The sequence below is a fragment of the Excalfactoria chinensis genome, chromosome 5 (genome assembly GCF_039878825.1).
Source record: "Excalfactoria chinensis isolate bCotChi1 chromosome 5, bCotChi1.hap2, whole genome shotgun sequence".
NCBI lineage: Eukaryota > Metazoa > Chordata > Aves > Galliformes > Phasianidae > Excalfactoria > Excalfactoria chinensis.
Window position 1 is genome coordinate 31566152 of NC_092829.1, and position 21833 is coordinate 31587984.

General features: G+C 39.6%; 1 protein-coding gene across 6 annotated transcripts in view; it reads right to left on the minus strand.

Annotated features, from left to right (window-relative positions):
- Positions 1–21833, minus strand: part of DPF3 (double PHD fingers 3) — a 166817-nt gene that overhangs the window by 36273 nt on the left and 108711 nt on the right. For 4 of the 6 annotated variants that reach the window (XM_072337811.1, XM_072337809.1, XM_072337810.1 and 1 more), the window contains 2 exons: positions 16395–16532; positions 4612–4740 (listed from right to left, as the gene is read on the minus strand). In XM_072337811.1, the coding sequence (XP_072193912.1) occupies positions 4612–4740; positions 16395–16532 (267 nt within the window). Of the gene's footprint in view, positions 1–326; positions 1753–4611; positions 4741–16394; positions 16533–21833 lie in introns of all 6 variants that reach the window. The other 2 variants (XR_011903702.1, XR_011903701.1) reach the window with 1 other exon arrangement.

The following is a 21833-nucleotide window of genomic DNA, read 5'->3' on the forward strand; positions in this document are numbered from 1 at the left end:
TTTATGGAAAGAAAAAATTAAAGACTGAAAGAGCTCTCACAGATAGTACTGTGATAACCCATCAAAAGAAGCAAGAGAAATGGAATCCATCTGGACAGGCTTCATTCATGTACTAGAACAATATATATCCAAAGTCCTCATTACAAGGCTCAGATTTTTATTCTGGCATCAAACGCACACACACAGTTGAAGGCTTAGGCACTGCCCAAATAAATTTCTAAGTTATCTCTGATTTATTCCTAAAACAAAGATCAGTCAAGGGTCTCTTGAAAATCCAGAGAACAGAGATTTCACAAACACTGAAAGATATTTCAGCTAGGACATACCTTTCAAATCCTGCTGCATGTTTCCTCCTTTCTGGGATAGTCGCTGGGAAGGGAGTCACTCTCTTCTCCATTGCCCTTGGAACTTTAATGAGTATTGCTTTGGTTTATTTCAAGAGAAGCTATTGAAAAGCAAACAAAGTGTCTCACAAGACACTACAGAGAGAAAAAATCTGGGCAACACAGAAAAAATGCTGTGAAGTAAAATTTAAAAAACGGACAGAAAAGTATAGGTGAGGTATTTTTCCATATAATTTCTTCCATGATTCTCCTGCTCCATCTGTTTTGTCTTCGATGTCTATGACTTGCAATTTACATTCCATCCCTATGCCTGGAAGATACTATCCATGAAGTGAAAAGTGAAGATTAAAAAAAAAAAAATAGTAATAATAAAAGTAGAACGAAGTGAGGAAGAGATGAAGGGGTGCAGGTAGGAAGAGATCTATTGTAAAAGTGTCCAAAGGAGAGATGGAAACGTGTTCCCCAAGGTCGTGGTCTTCAATGGAGCTGCTTGTGTCTTCGAGCTGCTAAATACAGGTGCAGCAGGTGTACAAGAAGAGCCAAATTCCACATGGTACAGTAAGTGCAAAATCTCAAACACAGAAGCCATCACACCAAGGGTTTCCTTGTCCTCCAATGAAGTCCATCCACAGTGGTTCTCTAAAAACAGTTCTATCATCAAGTAGACATCCATTGCTTTTTTTTTTTTTTTTTTGCTTTTTTTTTTTGTTTGTTTTGTAATTTTATTTAAAAAGTAACTTTCTCTAATAATATATAGATTATATAAATAATAATAATTAAAAAAAAACTATTTGGGTTTGCTTTCACATTCTCCAACCCATCTCTATTTTACGTGGTTTGCCAATATATATATTAAAAGAGAAGAAAATCAACTCTGCTCGCTATTTAAAAAAATATTAAATCCACCTTTTATGTTTCCAGAGAGAAAGAGAAAGGGGAGAGGTGGGAGAAGAACAAATTAAAATGAAAAAGTAAAAACAAAAACAAAAAACACAGGAAAATCAAAACCTTCTGTCTCTTCAAAATGGTTGTCAAGAACTTTAAATGCTTGTGCTTTCAGTGTACACCCCACAGGAAAAACAACAAAAACAACATCAACAATAACAAAAACAAAAACCCAAGGACCTAAAATTAAAAAAAAAGAAAAAAATAACAATTCTAGTAGTAAAATGGACAGCAAATTGCTCAGAGTTTGTGTCTTTTTAGTTAGTTTAGCAGCCGCCCTTTTTGTCTGCAGAGGGAGAGCTGCCACCACAGCCACCTCCTCGGCTCGAGAGAGGCTCTTCTGCATCATCCTCGTCAAAGCCATGAAAGGTCGAGGTGTCGCTTTCTGACGTGGAACCGAACAAGTCCTCCGTAGTGCGTGTTGGCGCTGCTTCGTCCCTCCTGCCTTCTCTTCCCAAATGAGCTGACATGTATGATGAATATATCAGCACATGGGTTAAGCAACAGGCATCATCATCATCATTTTTTTTAAGTATCATTACTATTAAACAATACAGACTATCAAGCTTATTGGTGTGTGTTTGCACGTGCCCGTGTACCTCAACAACATGCCTTGATAGAACCACGGTAAAAAAAATAAACAAGTATCAGTTTCTCTTTCAAAGAAAAAAAAATCTACCAATAACACAGGTGCCCATATCCATGGCAGCGAAAGGGTTAATCATATTTTCCTCTCTTCAAAAACATTAAAGTATTTTCTCATGATTACTTTGATCAATTTTAAGAGATATTTAGCCCCATATAAGTAATTAGACACCATTAGCTCTAAGCACAATGACTGTCCTTCGGACTGGCATCACCTTTTACAATTTTACCGCTATTGAAATGTAACCCATTAGACATCTCATCAGCCTCGAGACTTCTATCCCTGTCCTTCACCTGATCCCAAAGAGCCTCCTCTATAGACAAAAAGACATACATTTTGAAGACTAAGCAAAAGTAAGCTAAATAAATACTTCTGTTCTGGTTTCATGGCATCTCCTTCAAAAATACCAGCACCACCCACAATAAACAATATTCAACAATAAACAATATTCAACAACTAAATCAACTAAGAAGAGAAGTGGATCTGTCATAGGAAATACTGAAAAGTGCAAGAGTATGTTAATCCAACTTTCAATATGGAACAGGAAATTCTCCACATAGAACATCAACAGCAGTAACAACAATAACAACAAAAAGAACTCTTGAAAACAGAAGTCAGATACTGAAATCTGTGAAACTATGGTTTATTTTCTACCCCAATCAAACACGTTATTAGATTAATAGTAGTAACCTTCAGAATCTCTCTGTAAGAAAGACAGAGAGAAAGATGTCTCTTGTGCCCCAGAAAATGAATGTCAGTTTGTAGGGGACAGCTGTTTTTTAACTCGGAAGCACCAACATGACATTAAGTAACCAACTGTTTGGTCTCCACTCCAGCTACAGGAATCAGCCATACAACTGCATGGTCAAGTAAACCACTTTGCTTGAGAAACGAAGAATTAAATCCTGTTCACAAAACGAAAGTGGATTTAACAAAATAATTGGTAGATGAACCACCTTACAAATATGTGATTTAAGTGGCTTTGAGAAGGGAAGAAACAAGATAATTTCCATGACCTCTCTTTCAGTATAATGAAAATATTCCCCATTATCAAGAAAGAGGAAGATGGCCACCAAAGAGTTTTCATTGTTTTAGTTTACAGATTAGTGTGTGGTTGTACCTTAATCACTTCCATCACACATCAGTCACACCATTGCAGACCCTTTTGAATGACCCAGGGTGGGTCAGAATTTGTACAAGGATAGCATTTAATGGAACTGATTTTGCACAATTTAGGTTACATGCGGATCTACTTGTTCCACCACACTAAGCCATCAAGAAAATTAATGTATTTGTGTTTCATTCTGATATAATCACCATAGCAATGTTTAAGTAGCAAAAAGTATGGATCTGTCTCACTGTGCAGTCTCAGGACAATGCTGAAATAAGTTATATTGAACTACAGCAAACAAGGGGAAGGGAATGATCTTCCAAGTTGGCACCACAGACCACATGAGCTTTTCCCTTTAGGTATTAAGAAGCAAACACATATCACGAAAAGGTCCATGTTACTGTCTGTGCAGCATTCTTTGGGATGCCTCTAGAGAAAACCAAAAGGTTCACCACTGGTCCCCTGATAACCAGTCAGTATCACTTCAGAACATCATCAGAGGTCACAACAACTGCAGAAGGCAATTTGCCAGTGAGAGCCTAGTCCTGCTCCTACTGAATCTGACTAAAGGCTTACTATGAATATCAGTGGGAGTATGAGCAGGCCATTCGTTCAGTACAAGAACACTTCACTTTGCACTTCAGCCATCACACAACAAACATCTTTCAGTGACCATGGTACAGAAGTAGCAACAATACTGAGTTTCAAGATCTCTTTTGTTTCTGCATTTACATTTGAAATTCTTATCACCACTAGTATCACCACTGACCAGAAATATCACAAATGGAAATTTGGGCCTAAGTTGGAATATGCAGTTATTAAAGGTCTTCCATTTCCTCTACTATTTCCAACATCTCTCACGTGAGCTATAAATAACTGTTCAGCTGGGGTAAAATAAATAAAGAAATAAATAAATAAAAAAGAAAAAGAAAAAAAGAAAGGAAGGGAGAAAACAACAGTCCAGAAATAAAGACAATCCAGAATGAGAAAGACACAATTGCCTATATTTAAAAAGAGAGAAGGGAAGAAAATGGAGAAATAAAAACTTCTTTAAACAAAATTAATGATAGTCATCTTGTAAGAGGATAATTCTTGACAGCTACCCCCATCCCTACCCTGTAATTTCCTCCCTCTTTCTTTTTTAAATGAAAAAAAATGCATGAAATGTGTAATCAATGGAAACGCTTGTCATGCAACTTTCATAGATCTTGTAAGTAATTTATAGTTGTAATTGCAGCATTTAAGACAGAGCCCATTCTTTCATATTGTTTTAGGGTCTTCTCCTTCTGTTTAAGGAACAACTAGTACATGTACCGAAGTCTGTAGAAGTCAATAAATACATTAAAATTTTATTATTTCATAAGATCTCATTAAAATTGTGAATCCAAAAATGTTTTCAGGACAGAAAATTTCCCAATCATCCTTTTCCATAAACACAGATAAGAGGTAAGACCTTGTATCCTATTCCCGCCCAAATGTGCTGGCTTTCTTCAAAATCTTCAGGAGCAAAAACCAAAATACAAATACACTTTTATATAAGAAAGCTGCAAGAAGAATTCACCTACCAGAGCGCCCACAGTCTGAGCACGACACAAGTTCCTCAGGCCGGCCACTTTTTTTGTTCATATTGGAGCCTCCAAGGCAGAAGTCACAGTAGTTATTGGGAATGATGACCCCATCTGGTCCTTTCTGGGCTGCAGTCAGGTTAGAAATCAGATTTACTTAAAGAGCATTCAGTTTGGACATTTCCCCCTTTACACTGATATGATGTTAAATTGGTGAGTTTGCCACACAAAACGTTGTCAGTTAGAACAAAAAAGTCAATTCTGTATATCACCTCTATCTCAGGTACTCCGTATGCTTTAGCTATTTTGTTTGCAATGCACTTCATCATTTCCTTTACAATGCAGCTGGTCTGGTCCCTCACCAGGACCTGCTGCCAGAGATCCCTGAACAGTTCAGGGAATTCATAATACACACAAGTATATAAACAATCCCTAATGCAGAATCAGACCTGAGCTGTCAGTAAGCCAAGCCTGTTTTTTCAGACAGCAGCCATAAACATAATCACACAAAGTACAATTTCAGAAAGGAAAAGCACATTCCCCAAAACTCCAAAACCACAGGAGCCCAGAAACCTATCTGGTTTTATTTCTTGAGCTTTCTTTTTGAAGAGATTACATCTCAAAGTTGTAGAGTCTTCTCATTCACAAAGTTAGTTCAAATGTTGATAAATCTTTATAGTTGCAGTCACTTCTGAGTGACGGACCCAGGGTCACACTACCTGCAGTAGGCTGTGCATGCCTAGGAAATGAGAGCAGGGCAGCAAGTTCGGCCCAAGTGAGCATCCAGCACAGGTGCAAAGAGTTGACCAAGGGTGGAAGCCTAAGCTGTACTTCAGCCAAGAAAAAAAGGAGGGAGGTTCTTATTTTCCAGCTAGGGACAGCTATAAAGGAGCAAACACACAGTGGATCTTAAGTAGAAGGGAATTCTGTTCCCCTGGAAAGAAGATATTGGCAGATGTATTTTGCATTCTCAGGTTAAGCAGAACATCAGTGCTTTTTTCCTTCTTCACAGCTGCCATTTTCCTCCTTTGCTCTCCAGAGAGAGAAAACTTCTTATTCCTATCTAGCCAGGAGCTTGGAGAGGTTCAGAGGAGTGGGAGGAATGGTCAGCATGGTCTATGTTTTTCCTTTTTTAACTTAAAAATTCAAGTGGTATATCTGACCTAACCCTACCCCGCATAGATTGCTACAAACCAGAAAAAAAATGAAGACCTTTAAACTGTGCCATCTATATTTAATTATCTTTTTAATGCATATTTTGTAACTTGCAGATTTTTAACAGATGTTTTGACAGCCTTTATTAATGGTCTTTTTGTCCGCATTCAAACTTCCCCCAAAGAACAATGACATTTTAAAGGGCTTCTGGTAGCACTCCAAGACACACACTTAAAATTAAATTTTTCTCGGAGTTCAATGGGTTGTTGGATTGGGTGCATCTATTTATTCATTCACTTCCAGCTGTTGATTATCTGAGCTTTTTTGGAAATTGGTAGCTGAAAGACTGCAAGGAAGGTGAAAATAAGGGAAAAAAAAAAATCATTAAAAAACCTAACACTGCACGTACGCCATTATCTTCCCACACAATCACCAAGTCCCTAATGTATTTAAGAAACAATGGGCTTTACGCTGATATGGTGCTGTTAAGATCTTCAGTTCTCCCAAGAACAGACATAAGCTCCCACTCTTTGGTTAGTATTTTGCCGTTTAGCAGAGAGGCATTTAAGACACGCATGCAAGATAAGCAAAAAAGAACAGCAGCCAGGTGGAAGCCTAGCACATTGATTCATTTTAAGAGCTGTAACAAAATGGTCATAAAGTTGCTGCTTGTACTCTTTTTTTCTTTCTTTTTCTTTTTTTCTTTTTGTTTAAATAGCAGATCTCCCTAACATTTATTTTTCCCCACAGCAACCCCGTTCTGTAAAAGTTAAGTAATTATTTCTTTATACTTTGCTGCATCTACAGAGTGGTTGTATGCAACACAAGCTCAGCAAGCCCAGCATCCAGTGATTCTTTTGTTCCTTATTACCTCCCTTCTCGTGTGAATTCCTTAAAGTGCTTTACAGATACTAAGAACTCACAGTATTAACCTTCAGTGAAGTCAGAAGTATTCTTTTTACTGGGCCCTAATTAAACTTCATGGTGAAGAAGCACTGCTGGATTTTACAGCTGGAAAGCCTGGTAGTAAAGTGATTGACTAGCTTCCTCAAAAAACACACAAGAATTCTGTGGTGAGGCCACAAATAGAAATAATCGTTGAAGGTGTCCGCCAGCACCATAATAAAGAAAGAATTCTACTATCATGGTGCAGAATCATATAATTGATTTAACACTCAATACAGATTAGAAGTTCTGAAGTTACATCAATGTCATCTTAAACAATGCATCTTCATAGCCAAATAATTCAGTACGGGCAATGCTAGCCTATCCGATGCTTTTTCATCCTAACAGGTGTAACAACTGGAATGAAACTTAAGTCAAGCTTGACCAGTACTGTTCTGTGAATTAAGCCCCAGGTTAAATCACAGACGGTTTGGGAATGAAGAGACTTGCAGATGATAGTAAGCAAGCAGAATTTTTACTTTCAAATGTTGGCTTTCTTTTGGTGTTTTGTTTTTTTTTTTTTCCTTGGTTTTGTGAGTTTGTGTGTGCATGTCCTAGAAGTTTAAAGTTCTATTTTACTGTTGTTCTCAAATGAGTGAATTAAGAAAGAAAGCAAAGAGGGAAAGCTATAACGTGCAATATTCATGAAAAGCATATCATACACCAGAAGTTCAGCCCTAATTCCACCTCTTAATCAATAAAACTACTCACAAAATAAGTAAGGGAATGGATGCCTAAGTGAAAGCAATTAAATTACTGGGGACTAATGTGTTGCTACTTTTCATTTGAGACATTGTAATTAACTAGGTATACACTTTTCTCACACATTAATCACAACGTGGAAGGTGTTAGCTTAAGCCACATGATGGCTCAGCTAATGAGAAGTAACTCACCTAGGTGTGCTAGCTCAATCATTTTGATTGTGTCACTGTAGCCAAGGATTTTGTCTAAAAATGCTCACAGAGAATCAGAAACCATTTTAAAGTAAAGCTTTGAAAAACAGCCATGGTCTTGTCCTAACTTACACAAAACTCCTCTGATTTTCTTTTACATTACAAACTGCAAAAACAGATCAAAAGCTTTCTGGAGCTTTGAGGAGTACTGCCTGTGCTAAGGTGTTCTCATAGGGGGGTGTACTTAAATCAGTACCTCTTGCCATTTCAACTTGGTCTCACTTTCTTGTTTCATCAAAGGCCCCGTCTTTATCTACATCTGCTCTCAAATAAGGAGTATACTGCTTTTTAAAATACTTTTTAAAAATGCATTAAGGAAGATCTGCACAGGTCAGACGATGGTTTCACTACCTGAAAGCTGATTCAAGTGAAGATAGGAGTCTGAAAATGAAGCCAGTATTTCCAAATAACTTTGGAATGCTTTTACACTGAAATATGTTTCTTCATCCTGGCCTAATCAAGTGAATTTCAAAGTATATCATGCAAAGCTGAATAAATTTCTTATTAAAATACAGTAACATTACTCACAGGAGTCCTCCTATAAAATAGGTACCGTATATTAATTCTATAGTACATTACATAGTAACGTTGCTCTGTAGACAAAACCTAAAGAGCTAAACAAATTGACTGAATTTAAACATTTAAAATAATCACATGACCATAGAATGGCTTAGGTTGGAGAGGACCTTAAAGATCATACAGTTCCATGGGCAGAGCTTCTATCCACCAGATCAGGCTACCTAGGGACCCATCCAACCTGGCCTCCAGAAATGGGGTGTCTGTAATATCTCTAGGCAGTCTGTGCCAGTGCCTCACCACCCTCTGAGTAACAAAATTTCTGCCTAACATCTAACCTAAATCTCCCCTCTTTTAGATTAAAACCATTCTCCCTTATCCTATCACTATCATACCATGTAAAAAGTTGGTTCCCCCTTCTGCTTGTAAGCTTCTTCCAAGTACTGGAAAACAACAATGAGGTCTCCCTGAAGCCTTCTCTTCCCCAGGCTAAACAATACCAGTTCCTTAACCTTTCATCATATGAGAGCTGCTCCAGCCCTCTTATCATCTTTATGGCCCTCCTCTGGACTTGCTCCAACTGCTCCACATCCTTCCTGTACTGGGGGCCTCAGACTTGGACACAGTACTACTGAAGGGGTCTCATAAGGGCAGAACAGAAGAGGACAATCCCTTCCCTCTCCCTGCTGGCCACCCCCTCTATTGAGCCCAGGATACAGTTGGCCTTCTGGCTGCAATCTTTTTGTCCATCAGGACCCTGAAGTCCTTCACTGCAGAGCCAGTCTCAGTGAGTCCTTCTCCCAGTCTAACATTCATATCTGCGACTGTCTCAACCCAAGTGCAGCACCTTTTCAAGCGCATCCCGATTCCTCTGGACGGCATACCTCCCTTCTATTCTGTCAACAATAAGTTCAAATAAAATAACTTCTCTGCTTTCTTGATTTTTAACACAGAGGTTCTGAACAGAATTCTAGCTTCCCTTTTTCTCTCCCAAAGTAATCAAAGAATGTGGAAGTTATCTTCCCTCTTTAATAATAATAATAATAAAACTGCTTGTAGTGAAATAATATCAAGGAATTAGGATTTTTCTTTTCAACATCATCTTCTGGAGCCTCATAAAACAGTAAGAATCTCAGTTTCTAGCTCTCATGGCTAAAGACAATACTTAGAACAAACAGCAAGTTCAAAAGAAACAATTATTGCCTGTTTTTAACCTGAAAACTCAGAATACAAATACTTTATGTGAGTTTCCTTTAAAATGTGACCCTTTCATACAAACAGACAAAAAGTTAAATTAGTAGAACCTTGCATTTTCTCAAATTTCTAATTCTTAAGTGAAGTTATCATAGTGATTTGGATTACAACCCCTAAAACACTTAGAGGTGGAAATCACAGTCACAGATATTTCTTCAACTTACAGGCACTACAGCATAATACTTAGCCATGGTGTAAGCTGTGCATCTAGGTCTGCTAGCATTTATCTGCTTTATATCTTGTTCACAAGTCTGGAAAGGCAGCAGAGGAGGACCAGAGCACGTGTCTCAGGTTCAGGGGGGGAGGGGGCTTGTACTTTGTTTATTTAAATGGTTACAATGAGTTGGCTACAATCAGACATAAATGCACTCCCAAAGGGATTTTTCCTAACACATTTTGTCCAGCTCTTACCTTTTTCTTCTGGGCCTGATCCAAAACCATTAAGGTCCATTGAAGGTTTCAATTCAATTCAAAAGGCCATTTACTCTGTAACAGAAATTTCCAGAGCACAACAGAGACCATGGGAACCCGTGTGCAGACCTCAATCAAGTCAGAGCACTTTGAAACAGAGAAAAAGGGGCGGGGATTTGCTTTTTTTTTTAATGAATTCTACAAGACTCTTTGTCTGAGGCTGGGTGGGGCCGTTTTCATTTCCAACACCTCCCTTCATCTCACTGCCAAAGTACAAGTCCACCATTTGGCCACCTGTGCAGCAAAATGCTGGCCAAGAGCCTGTGCCTGCCTTCACAGAGTGCCTTGGAAGACCTGGTGACAGATAGTCCCAACCTATGGCATAAGTGGCCCCATGTGCTCAGCTCGCCTTCCCCCACTGCTGACAACACTCATCCCTCACAGGTCTGGCCCGTTTCCATGGCGACCGCAGTGCCAGGCTGGGCCTGCCTGTGGTCTTGCCACCTGTTATTACTTCATCTCTCAAGTGTAAGGAATTGAGGCACAGCCCCTTAATTTGCTGCTCAGAACACATCTGTGGAGGATAGGCAGGCTCAAGCAAGGTATTACAACAAGTAAAAAAATAAAATAAAATAAAAAATCGGATATTTAGGAGAGAGGGAAGAGAAGCAGCACTCAGACCGTGGGTTTTTTTTGAAGTATAGCTTCTGAGATACCTGGTGGTGACACTGCTGTGCTGATGAGGCACAGTACTGAATCGCATAGTTTCTGCTTGGAGTGAGCATGAACCTGGATGTAGAACACTGCGAACTGCTACTGCTCTGTTCCCAGCACCAAGCTCAACCCTCTGCACAGCCCCACACCTTGCTACCCTGGGCTCCCCACACCACCCTCCACTGCACAGCATGAGCATGTCTTTCACTGGCACCCAGAGAAGCAGGCTGTGCTGCTGCAAGAGGTGCTGCCAACCACTCATAAAAAATACGGCCAGTTCGCCCTAGCAACTGGATTTGGTCTCCTTTTTGGGTTAGTTGGCGCTGAGAGGAGAGAGGAAACTATCACCTTCACACAGATTTTAGCAACTCTGTCAGGCTCCTTTGCTACATCCTCTGTGCATGGAGAGAGACAGCCAAGGAGCACTACAAGCTGCAAGAAGGGAGCGCTACCAGAAGCAGCCATTCTGGAGGAGTCACAGAAAGCCTCTGAATGCGAGGGAAAGAAGAGCAATTGATCACATCTCTTACAGGAATTGATATGACCCTAACTTGAACAATGAAGGAATGGGTTGGCAGGTGGGCAGTGGGATGCAGAGCAAGTAACTGGGACATGAGCTATTATGATCTTGGAGATCTGGGAGTCAGTGTTCCTGCATTGTAAAGTGTACTTCATACAAATGTCAGTGCAGTGATCTCAGAAAATCTTATGCAGAAGCACCTAAGACAAGGGCCAAAATCCCATTGATCGCAGTGAATCACTGAGAATAGACCATGATCTAACTCTCCAGGGCCTCACAAGAACAGCAGGAGATAAGAACAGTAGTGCAGACAAAAGAATCTGACACGTTAAAATACAGATTTTCTGATTTTGTGAGGTTCCTCTCCTGAGATTTGGCCTCTGGCCACTGAAATATAGCATTCCTGTCAGCACAGGGAATACAAGGAGTCACAGTAACCAATATGGAGCCAAGGCTAGCAGCAGCCCTCAGCATTCATACAACTGGAATTTGTTGTAGGCTTTGGCACTATAAATTGCTAACTGGAGGAATGTGAGAAGGCAGAGCACCTAAGCTCAAATTGTATCAAATCTTTTGGGTCTTACTTGGTTTGAAATATACACTGAGGACAAAAAAAAAAAAAAAAAAAAAAAAAAAAAAAAAGCATGGAGGTGGCAAGAAAAGAAAAGTATATACATATAAACACAGAAATAATATTGTTCTGTCACAAGAGCTGATGTTATCGGAGTAACACATGGCATTCAATTAGTCAAATTGCAAATATTTTCCCACAAATTACTGACAGGTGCTTCTCTGAGATTTGACCATTAAAACATAGCAGGTTCTGGCCAGGGAGTACATGAAAATACAACACATACACACACACACAAAGAAAAAAACCCCTCCAACCAGAGGCTCTCTATGGTTTCCTTTAGATAATTTGAAATTTCCCAGTATTCCAAAACTTTAAATATCTTAACATCTCAGAACACAGGCACTAAAAGTCTGAGAAATTTACAACTGCAAACAGTTTGAGTAGAAATCATTATTCATTTCCAACGTCTTTTAGTATTCTTTTTTTCTTCATTAAAACTAGCCCTAGGAAAAAAAAAAAAAAAAAAAAAAAAGAGAGAGAGAGAGAGAGAGATTAAACTAATGAGAAGTCAAATCAAGGCAATATGCATGTTCTCACTGAAAAGGCACCTGCTGCTGCAGGGTATCTTGTCACAAGGTGGGCACTGGTGCACCCTTGCATTCAGATGTGGCTCCTATCATGGCCCCAGCAAGGATAAGCACTGAGGCAGGAAAAAAGTAGGCCTGATGTAGCTTTTCAAATTGATGCTTCTTGTGGAGAGGAACAAACAGCTCATCTCCAACCGAGGGGCTGACTCTCGTCATTTATTCATGGCCAGCCCCCTGCCTGGATGGAAATAAAAATGTTTCAAAGATGACTGTGTGGGGGAGCTGGAGGACAGCTTGAAGGCAAACTGAGGTTAGCACATTAATTTTTTATCTCTGGAGACTGGGTATCCAATTATGCTTAGAGTACACAAACAACTTTGGCTGGTCTCTCCAGTTGCGATTTATCCACATCATAAAATCTGCAATGCAACTGGGCACAACAGGCCAATACCATAAAATAACATAAACAGGTGGTTTTCCAGGTTAGATGCTCAAGCTTGCAGAGTGACAGGAGTGCACGGAACTGGATTCTTGTTAATTAAGCTTATTGCAGGTAAGATTCAACTTGCACATGACAGCTAGGCCTGCAACAGTCAGCACAATGTGCTTTATTTAGGATCATCATTGGCCAAAGTGCTTGTGGGCATAAGTTCAGTTGCTGTTTACTAAGCAGCTGCCTTTAACCAATGCTTCAGACAGCAAAAATGCCACTGAAAATTCTTCTTCTTTAACTGGGAGGCAGTTTTTCTCCATGTAGACAGACTAGCCTATTCTCCTGAGAATTAAGGAAGTGCATTTATACTAGCACACTCATTCACACATACAGTTCAATAGATAGAAGTCTAGTGTGATTCCTATATCAGAAGTGTCTCCAAATTTGTGAACACCAGCTGCCCCCAGAGCTGGCCTGTACCCATAGAGTGAGATGGAATAAAACAGCAGGTGTTTTGTGGAAGTCTTGGATGCACCCTGAGCTCACAGATCTCACGCTGTCAGTGCCAACACATGGAGGAAAAGGCAGGAGAAAAAATGCTGAAAATGGTGTGGAGTTATCTCTTTTTATTGGTGGATTTGAGGAAAAGGGGAGTTGACTTTTTTAAAGGCGTTCTATAATCTCTTTTTCACAAGTCCATACTCATGCCAAAAATCAGAAAGCATGTCAATGATAAATGGGTGTGTAAGTGAAGGCAAGACTAAGCACTGAGGAAAGACTATATGTCTGTGTCAAAGGGCTAGCTAAGACATACAAAGCAGCTAAAGCTCAAACAAAGCTCAGGCCAAGGTGCTTTAAGAAAGGCAAAAGCATGAGAATACAGTTGAACTATCTCCTGTGATGCTGTACAGTCAGCAAAGCACAGCTGGAAAGAGTACTGAGAGTATTGTAGTGAGATAACAAAGGAATAAACATAAACTCTTCTTTAATACACATCTCTTCAGTGGCTATCATTTCCAGATAGGTTATTCCTATCTAAATCTCTTTTCCAGTCCTTGGATAATTTACTTAACTATCCAAACTGGTCTGTGCAGGAGGAGAAGAGTAAAGATAAATGAGTTTGGGTGTGCAGGAAACCATCAGATCTTGAGCTGGCTCCAGCCAGGGCATCAGTAACTGAATCTTGTAGGAGCTGAACTCCAAAAAGCTCACTCCTGCATAAGCAAAGCTGCCATTACTTCAGGTACTGCAATGAGCAGAGACTACAGAAGCTACTGCAGACACTTAGGTACAAAGGAAGTTCACACTGCAAATGCATGCCTGCCTGAACTTCACTGACCCAATGCTCACCTCCCACAGCGTGACAAATTCCAAATGGCTGGTTTGAATTTGCCTTGCCACTGCTAAATCAGGCTGCTCATATCTCTCTGACACACTGCTAAGCAAATAACCAGATCCTGCTCTATACCATATCTCTGGTCCCCCTGTTCAGTAGGTTGCGGATTAGCTGTTTGGATTAAAATCCCCCCCTCCTCCCTCCCTTTTCCCCCAAGCCCATGCAGAGAGGATTCTTGAAGCCCAAGCCCTGCAATACTGCAAACCTGTCAAATCTAATTCATAACACATGCCTAGCAGTTCTTAGGGGAGAGGAAAGATCTGATGCTCTGGCCCCCCACCATCCTCCTGTACAAAGGGACCATTTAATGACTGCACATTAGCAATGTGGACAATTAGCATTCACATGGAAGATAAATGGCAGCATAAATTAAATATCACCAAGTAAAAGAGCAAAGATGCAAGATCTGAGCTCAAGGCTGTAAACAAATAAACAGGCAAAAAGGAACAAACAGCGACTGCAACAGCTAAACCATTTGGGAGAGTTACCTTCCAGCCTCTGGGACTTTCCCCAGGGGTGATCTTCACATTCACATAGCTGTTGCCTGTACCTCACTGGCTCCTGTTTGGTTGTTAAGCAGATTCTTTCTGCTTGGGAATCTGAATGTCAGAGGATTTTACCCCACTGGTTTTGTAATTCTGCCTGTTTTGGGATCTGTGCTTTAGCAGATTCCGTCTGCTGCACATGCAATATACAGAAGCTATGGGGGAACACAAGCCTGAGTAGCTCCTGTTTTACCCCTTCCTTTTCCTTCCATGAGCTAATTCCTGCTAACCTTTCCACAGCTTTTCTAGCTCCTCTTCCTGCTAACTTTAATAAATTCTTAAGTACCAGAAGGATAAGGACTAAGACTGTCCTTGACCTCTGTGACAAGCTGAAGGGTAAAATACACTACCTTTCTTTGTCTGAGCATCTGTGCAAGGCCATTATGAATATTAACTCAATAAAGACTTGTAATACACTTCTCAGGTACATAGCTTTAACTAAATAGTGCAGGCATAAAAAATAATAATATATTTTTTTAAAGCCAACAATTGCAAAACTCAGAGATAATGTAAATGCTAAGTAAACAAAAGCTACTGGCTGAACATTGGCAGTTTTCAGCCTGTCTGAGATGCTCTTAGTGCACTGACAGCTCAAGTTTATCAACAGCTGGAGGAGTCAAAATTACCTTTCCTGTGAACCTACCAAACACATGAATAACTGAAAAGCAGGGCATAAAAGTGACAGAAATACTGAGATTGCCAAGTGGGAGTGGCCCTTCAAGCTCAGACAGTGGCTAGCAGCAGATGCTTTGGAGGAGGGAAGCCCCCTCCCTCCATCCCTGGGGACAATTATCAATTATCTGACTTGAAAGAGAATGTTTTCCTAGTTCCATACGTCTTCCGCTTCTTCATAACACATTATAACATGTTTGCCTGGATATTCCTTCCCATAAGCATTTTATTGCTTTGTTTGCATTGTTCATTACTCTGAACAAAAATGACACAGTTCACACTGTGATTTGAAAGGACTTTTCAAAAGTGAACAAAGGTATCTACACAAATCCCAAGGTAAAGGCAACTATCCCATAGTATTGCACACTGGAAAATTAAGAAACAGCAGCTTAGAGACTTGCCAGGCTTATGAAAAATTAGTACACAGCACAGTCTCCTTAATCTCCTGTACTGTGCCTAAGAAACAGAGGAAGGATAGACAAATATGGCCATTCAGGCATTTCTTTTCTTTCAGCCTTGCACCGGTGTGGGAAATCTAGGCATGTAACTCAGCTCACATTCCAGCACTCCTTGCAGAGGAGAACTGATATTTTTTCATAGATTTTCCAAAACTGTAACTAAGAAGTATCTTTTGGTAAAGTTGAGCATGAGGCTTTTGAGGAAGAAATGCGGGGATAAGGAGGACAGAAACTGTGAATTTCATATCAAAAAATCTGAAGCAGGGATAAAGGTGTCTTATTCAAAGACAAAACAAAGACAGCCCCCTGAAATGTGCATTTCCTTGACATCCCTACTAACTGCCACTGGGAGGTTGCTTGACAATGGGTGGGTTGGGCAGCTCTTCTTTTCCCCCCTCTCCCTGACACCTCCTCCCCACAGGAGCAGTAATGGAAAAGTGACTTGCTGCAGAGATAATGCTGGGTTTGAAATGAATTCCTGACTAGCTGAGCCAGCACTGGTGTGAGCTGCGGCTGATTAGCTCCAAGTATCCAGGTACCAATCACTCACAACGGAGCCAGGCAATCAAGCCAGCCTCCACGAAGCAAAGAACAGATGAAGGCAACATCCCCGAAAAGGATCTCAAAGGTAAAGGGAAAATACTACTCACGTTTGTGGTTTTCATTTCTGTGGACAGGAGAAGAGCGGGTCTCCTGCTCCCGGGCTTCATCACCTTCTTCACTGGCAAGATGAGTGTGAGCATAGTGGTAGCTCAGCCCAGGTCTGTTCTTGTAACGCTTGCCACAAACTGGAAGGAAAGGAAACAGGATGGAGGAGAAGAGAGAATGGGAACATCAGGACAACCTGAAACAATTACAGCATTCTTTAAACAGCACCCCCCCTCCCCTGGCAGTAGCACCACACATTCCTCATTTCTGCCTGAAATGCTCCCAGTGGGTGTCAGCGAAAGGTGACAGACAGCAGCCCTGCTGCCCCATATCCCCAGATAAGCACTCTTCCCATGCTGCCAGCAGCCCTTCCTGCTGGCCTAGACAAATGAACATCCAGTCTGCAGCTCATACAGCCCTAATCCTCTCTGCTGAGATTACTAACAAGATTGCACATAAAATTAAATGAAATGCCCCAGCTCTGATGTTGACGCTAAACAATGCACAGCAAAGGGAACTGGACCAAGAAGAAAGGACGTTATTTTCTTGATTATTGATCTCTGGGAAAAGAAAACAAAATTACAAAAGGCTTTATTTAAAAAGGCAATAAATAGCTTTGTTCACAATTCCCAGTCAAGACAAGGAGATGGAAGTCATCCACAATTTCTTCCTAGAAGAATAGTAGTAGTGATTCTTCCCCATCCAGGTTAACTTCACATTCAGAATCCTAATAAATAGAATAAAACATGATGTGGAATCCTCCTTCTGAATTTTTGTTTGTTTTAAGACTAAGTCAACAGGCATTAAGAACAAGAATAAACAATTCAGGCTGATGAAAGGTCTACAAAGTGTATACACTCAATGCAAGGGCAAACTTCATCATCAAATTCATTATATACAAATTGAGCTTCTACAAAGATTTTAATTCATGTTACTGTTTCTAGAAGTTCTCTCTCTCTTTTTATCTTCAAAGCATCCTCTGAATGTCCATTTCCTTTTATGCAGATATTTCATCTATCAAACTGTATTTGATACTGCCATTTTAGAAGACAATAAACAAAGGTAGAAGCTTAGTGGCCTTCCTGCAGTTTTTTTCTCCTAGTTACATATTCAGTCACTACAGCTTCATAGCTTCATCAGCCTGAAGGATTTCACTCAGGAGTAAGTGTTGTGTCCAGTACTCTGTCCCACATAGCCTGCTAGGAAGGTGTGCCAGAAGATAAAACAAAACTCATCAGCCTCTAATCTGTCTTTATGTTATGCCTCTTCAAAAGATCTCCAAGAGGGAAGTTACCATCCAGTCCTAAAATCTTCACTCAACTTGATACCTGAGATGAATCCTGCAATGCATACAACTTACTTCCTATTCCACAGACAACTGAGTAATTATATCAATGTCATTAAACTCTAAAAAGAAGCAAACAAACAAGCAAAAAGAAAGAACATTAAAAAGACTCACTGCAATAATTCACATCTAAGTAAAACCTCCATTTCTGCTGCTGCTCAGAAAAAGTCAGTTGATGTTCCACAGTGTAGAACAAAGGATAGAAAATTGTAAATCAAAGCCTAGCATGATAACAGATTCCACTCTCTGTCTCTTCACCTTATTTCTAAACTCCCTTAAGGAAAATACTTTGTTTTATTATAAACGTGTGATACAACCCCATGATATGAATAAAATGACTGAATTGGAAGATTAGATGCTTTTATCCCAGTTTTCTCCATTCTGCAAGAATGGTGATCATGTAGTTACTCTAACAGAACAGAGGTTTTTTTCCCAATGCAATGCATCCCGAGCAGAGTGGTTTTTAGTCTTCGAATTCACTTGATTTAGAAATGAAAATTCCTGCCGAAGGGAAGCTGGGAAGGATTAAAATGCCCAGATGCATATGTTCATCCATTCTTTCGAGCATCTGTGCTGCAAACCTAACTGTACTGCCAGATTTTTTGAACAGTTATATTGGTATTTGGTGCATGCTTTCCTCAGGACACAAGCTCGGTCTGGTCTCCCTTCTTCTAGTAGCAGTCACAGAATCATACAATCACCGAAGCTGGAAAAGACCTCTAAGAACATCCAAGTCCAACCATCTACCTACCACTAAAATTTCCCACTAGACCATGTTCCTCAGTATTTTTCTACTTGATTCTGGATAGCAGAACGACCTATTGCTCATCTGAAGAATAAAGGACAAGCAGTAAAACAGCTGCTGACAAGAAGCCACAGTTCTGTGTAACTTAGCCTCCAAATATTTGGAAAAGTGTAACTCAGAAGTCTCCATCAAACCAGAGACAGCTACAGAATTCTCACTGTTTAAATCATTACAGAAGGATAACTCTCTCTAATTAGGCAACTGTAATAACATTTATTAGAATTGAGAGAGATTATCATTCCTAGCAGATTTTTGAAGCATTTCACTTAGTATCCTGTTCTAACCACCTTATTTGTGTGTTTGAAGATAGAAGTTAATAATCATATTTTTGCTATGAAGTCCTAATACTACTCAAAAACTTCCCTGTTTAACTTATATTCAGAGCACAGACAGATGATCAGTGATGTACTAACAAAGGAGAGGGAGCATCAAATCAATACCCATGTGATATATGCTATCCAACTGTACCTTGCTCTTACTCTGCTTGATTTCACATTACTACTAACCTAGCTGTAAAAACAGATAATATCTAAAACCCAGTCCAGTTTCCCATTTTCAGTGTTGATGTTTGCTGTTGTTTTATTTTTATTTTTTTAATTTTGAATAAAATATATTTAAATATTTCTAAAAATTCGACCCAGCTTCATTCAATTTAGGCCTACATGAAAACATACCTACAATTCTAGCCCCAGTGATTCTAGCAAGATAAGCTGTTAACTTGCAAAAGCAAAGCATCCTTTAATAAAGGTCTCACACAGCTTTCTCCCTCAATGCACAGAAGGAAACTCCCAAGGTTGTGGCCTTATCTTCACTCCCTACAAGATCCTATAGGGATTTCAGCCACAGAGCTTAAGATGGCAAAGGAAATCAGATAGGTTTTCTGACTTTCCCTTCTCAAGCAAATAAATAAATAAATAAATAAATGCATATATGTATATATTTATATATATACATATATAAACCCAACAGGAAAAATCAGCAAACATCAATATAAACTAAGGCTGTAGTAATTCTGCAGCTGGGCCTTTCTTGCTGGCAAAATTCTTTGAGATAGCTTTCAAGGGTGGCAGCAAGCTGGGACGTTCCTAGCTAAAAAGGAATTTGGAAGAATTTATAAGCAGCGCTGAGGTAAAGGAGTTCTGTTTACAAAGTTTCAGCAGATCCTTTGTAGGACCAAAGATTTGCAGCTTCCAGCAGCCTTTTTTTCTGGATGTCTAGACGTTTTCTCCTTTCAAATTCATGTTCTGTCATGGAAAGATTCTAAAACATGAGTAGAAACTACAGGGATTTCCTATTCCCCAAGCAAATTAGACTTCTGTAGGGGAAAAAGGTTATCATGATATTAGTCAAGTAAAGGAGTCACTGGCTACGGTGATAGTTTGAAACCTAAAATAAAAGCTAAGCCTGAGCTTCATGGTTTCTCCAACAAATTGGAACCTTCTCAAATTCTTTACCTCTTATTTTTCAGATACAGCACATTTTATTCATCCACCATATCACCATTCTAAGAAGCAGTTTCTATAAAAGGGTGATCATTAATGAACACTTAGCTCTTATATAACTCTTCCCACTACAAGACTGGCTTTTCAAACATTAATTAATCTTCCTCCACATTCCTGAGTGGGAAATACTCATTTCAATTCTAAAACAAGAGAACCACAGGGAGGTTAAGTGGCTTGCCCACACAGTGATCTTTCGTCATTACCAGGATTAGAATTCATGAGTTCCAGCACCCAAACCAATGCTCACATCACATCTTTCTCATTTTCTGAGCTGACAAAAGCATAATGGGAACTGGTTCCCCCAGTCAGAAATGTATGCTAGTGATTATGTTCTAACACTACACAGCTCATACATAGTAACAGAGGTTGCCTTTCATAAACTTTGCTGGGTGGCCTTGCCTTTCTTTCAGTGGCTTTGACTGTTTTATCTTTAATTTTCCATGCTGAGTAGGCTCATCATCCTTGCATGTGGTAGATTTCATCCTGAATCTCAACACCGGGAAGTTGACTTCAGCTTTAATTAGGTAGCCAAGCCCAATGAAAACAGCAGGAGTTTGTAGAACATAACCCACTCCAGTTCCTCTTGCATTCAGAGGACATATTTTCTACAACCTGAAGTGAATGCCACCTTAGAAACAAGCTAAGTAAGTAAGCACTAACATGGCAGTGCAGATCAAACAGCACAGATGAGAAAGATTTTATTAGGTTACCAGACACTCTCCTATGAAGGACTTTACATTCCTTCCAAGACTGAAATGAAGAAACTACACAACTGTGTAATGGGAAAAAAGAAAAAAAAGAAAAAAAAAAACAAACAAACATAATTTGCAGGCAGTTTAATCACAAGCATTGACTATTTCATAAAAGAGAGTTCTGTTCTAAGATCTGGCCTTTAACAGCCTGTAGCTCTTTGGATACGCAAATTTCCTATCTGTTTATGCTTCTCTATGAGTAAAATTAATATGAAATACTTCCCCTTCTTTAAAAGGAGGTTTGAAATCTATGACTTAAAAGATTTCCTCATCAAATATTTAATAGCTGTGTTGCTGTCATTTTGAAATTGTTACACATTTGGTCCTTGGCAGGCTGTGAGCTATGTTCCAGCCAGCTCTCCACATACACTTTGCACAATCTGTCACCAGTATGACACAGAAGGAAACAATCCATGTTTTTAGTGGAAACAGGAAATTGAGGGAGTATAAGCGGGGTGTTTTTTTTTTTTTTTCGTTTTTCTTTCTTTTTAGTTTTTTTACTGAATCTAGCTCCTTCATTGTCTTTACTTTTCTCCTTCACCTCCTGTTCTTCATTCTCAACTGAGTTGTGTCATATACTAAACTAAAGTTAACTGCTAGCAGGTAGCCATTCCTCAAAATTAGCTTCCTGTCCCACAATTCTCTCTGCTCCAAACAAATCCCATTCCTTATCTTGCCCTGTTTTGGTGATGTAATTTTCACTGTTACATCTATGTCCATTCTTTGCATATCTAGAGATCTCAGATGTTAACACAATGTATTTTGATCTCCACGTATGGAAAGGCATTATGTTTGTACCTCTTTGATCAGCACCGTCATGCCACACACCTCTTTTACCAGAGCAGTTATTTAGGGTAGTTTCTGAGGGTAGTAAATAGTCTTTGTTTCTGTGTCTCCAGAGGGACAAGTCCCAGAAGCTATCTTCTGTATTAAGATCACAAATATGCTGAACTCCAAAGCAATACACATACAGGTTGTCAACAATGCCTATATCAAGCACTATATACTTCCATGTTTCATAAATAGCTAGCAGAATC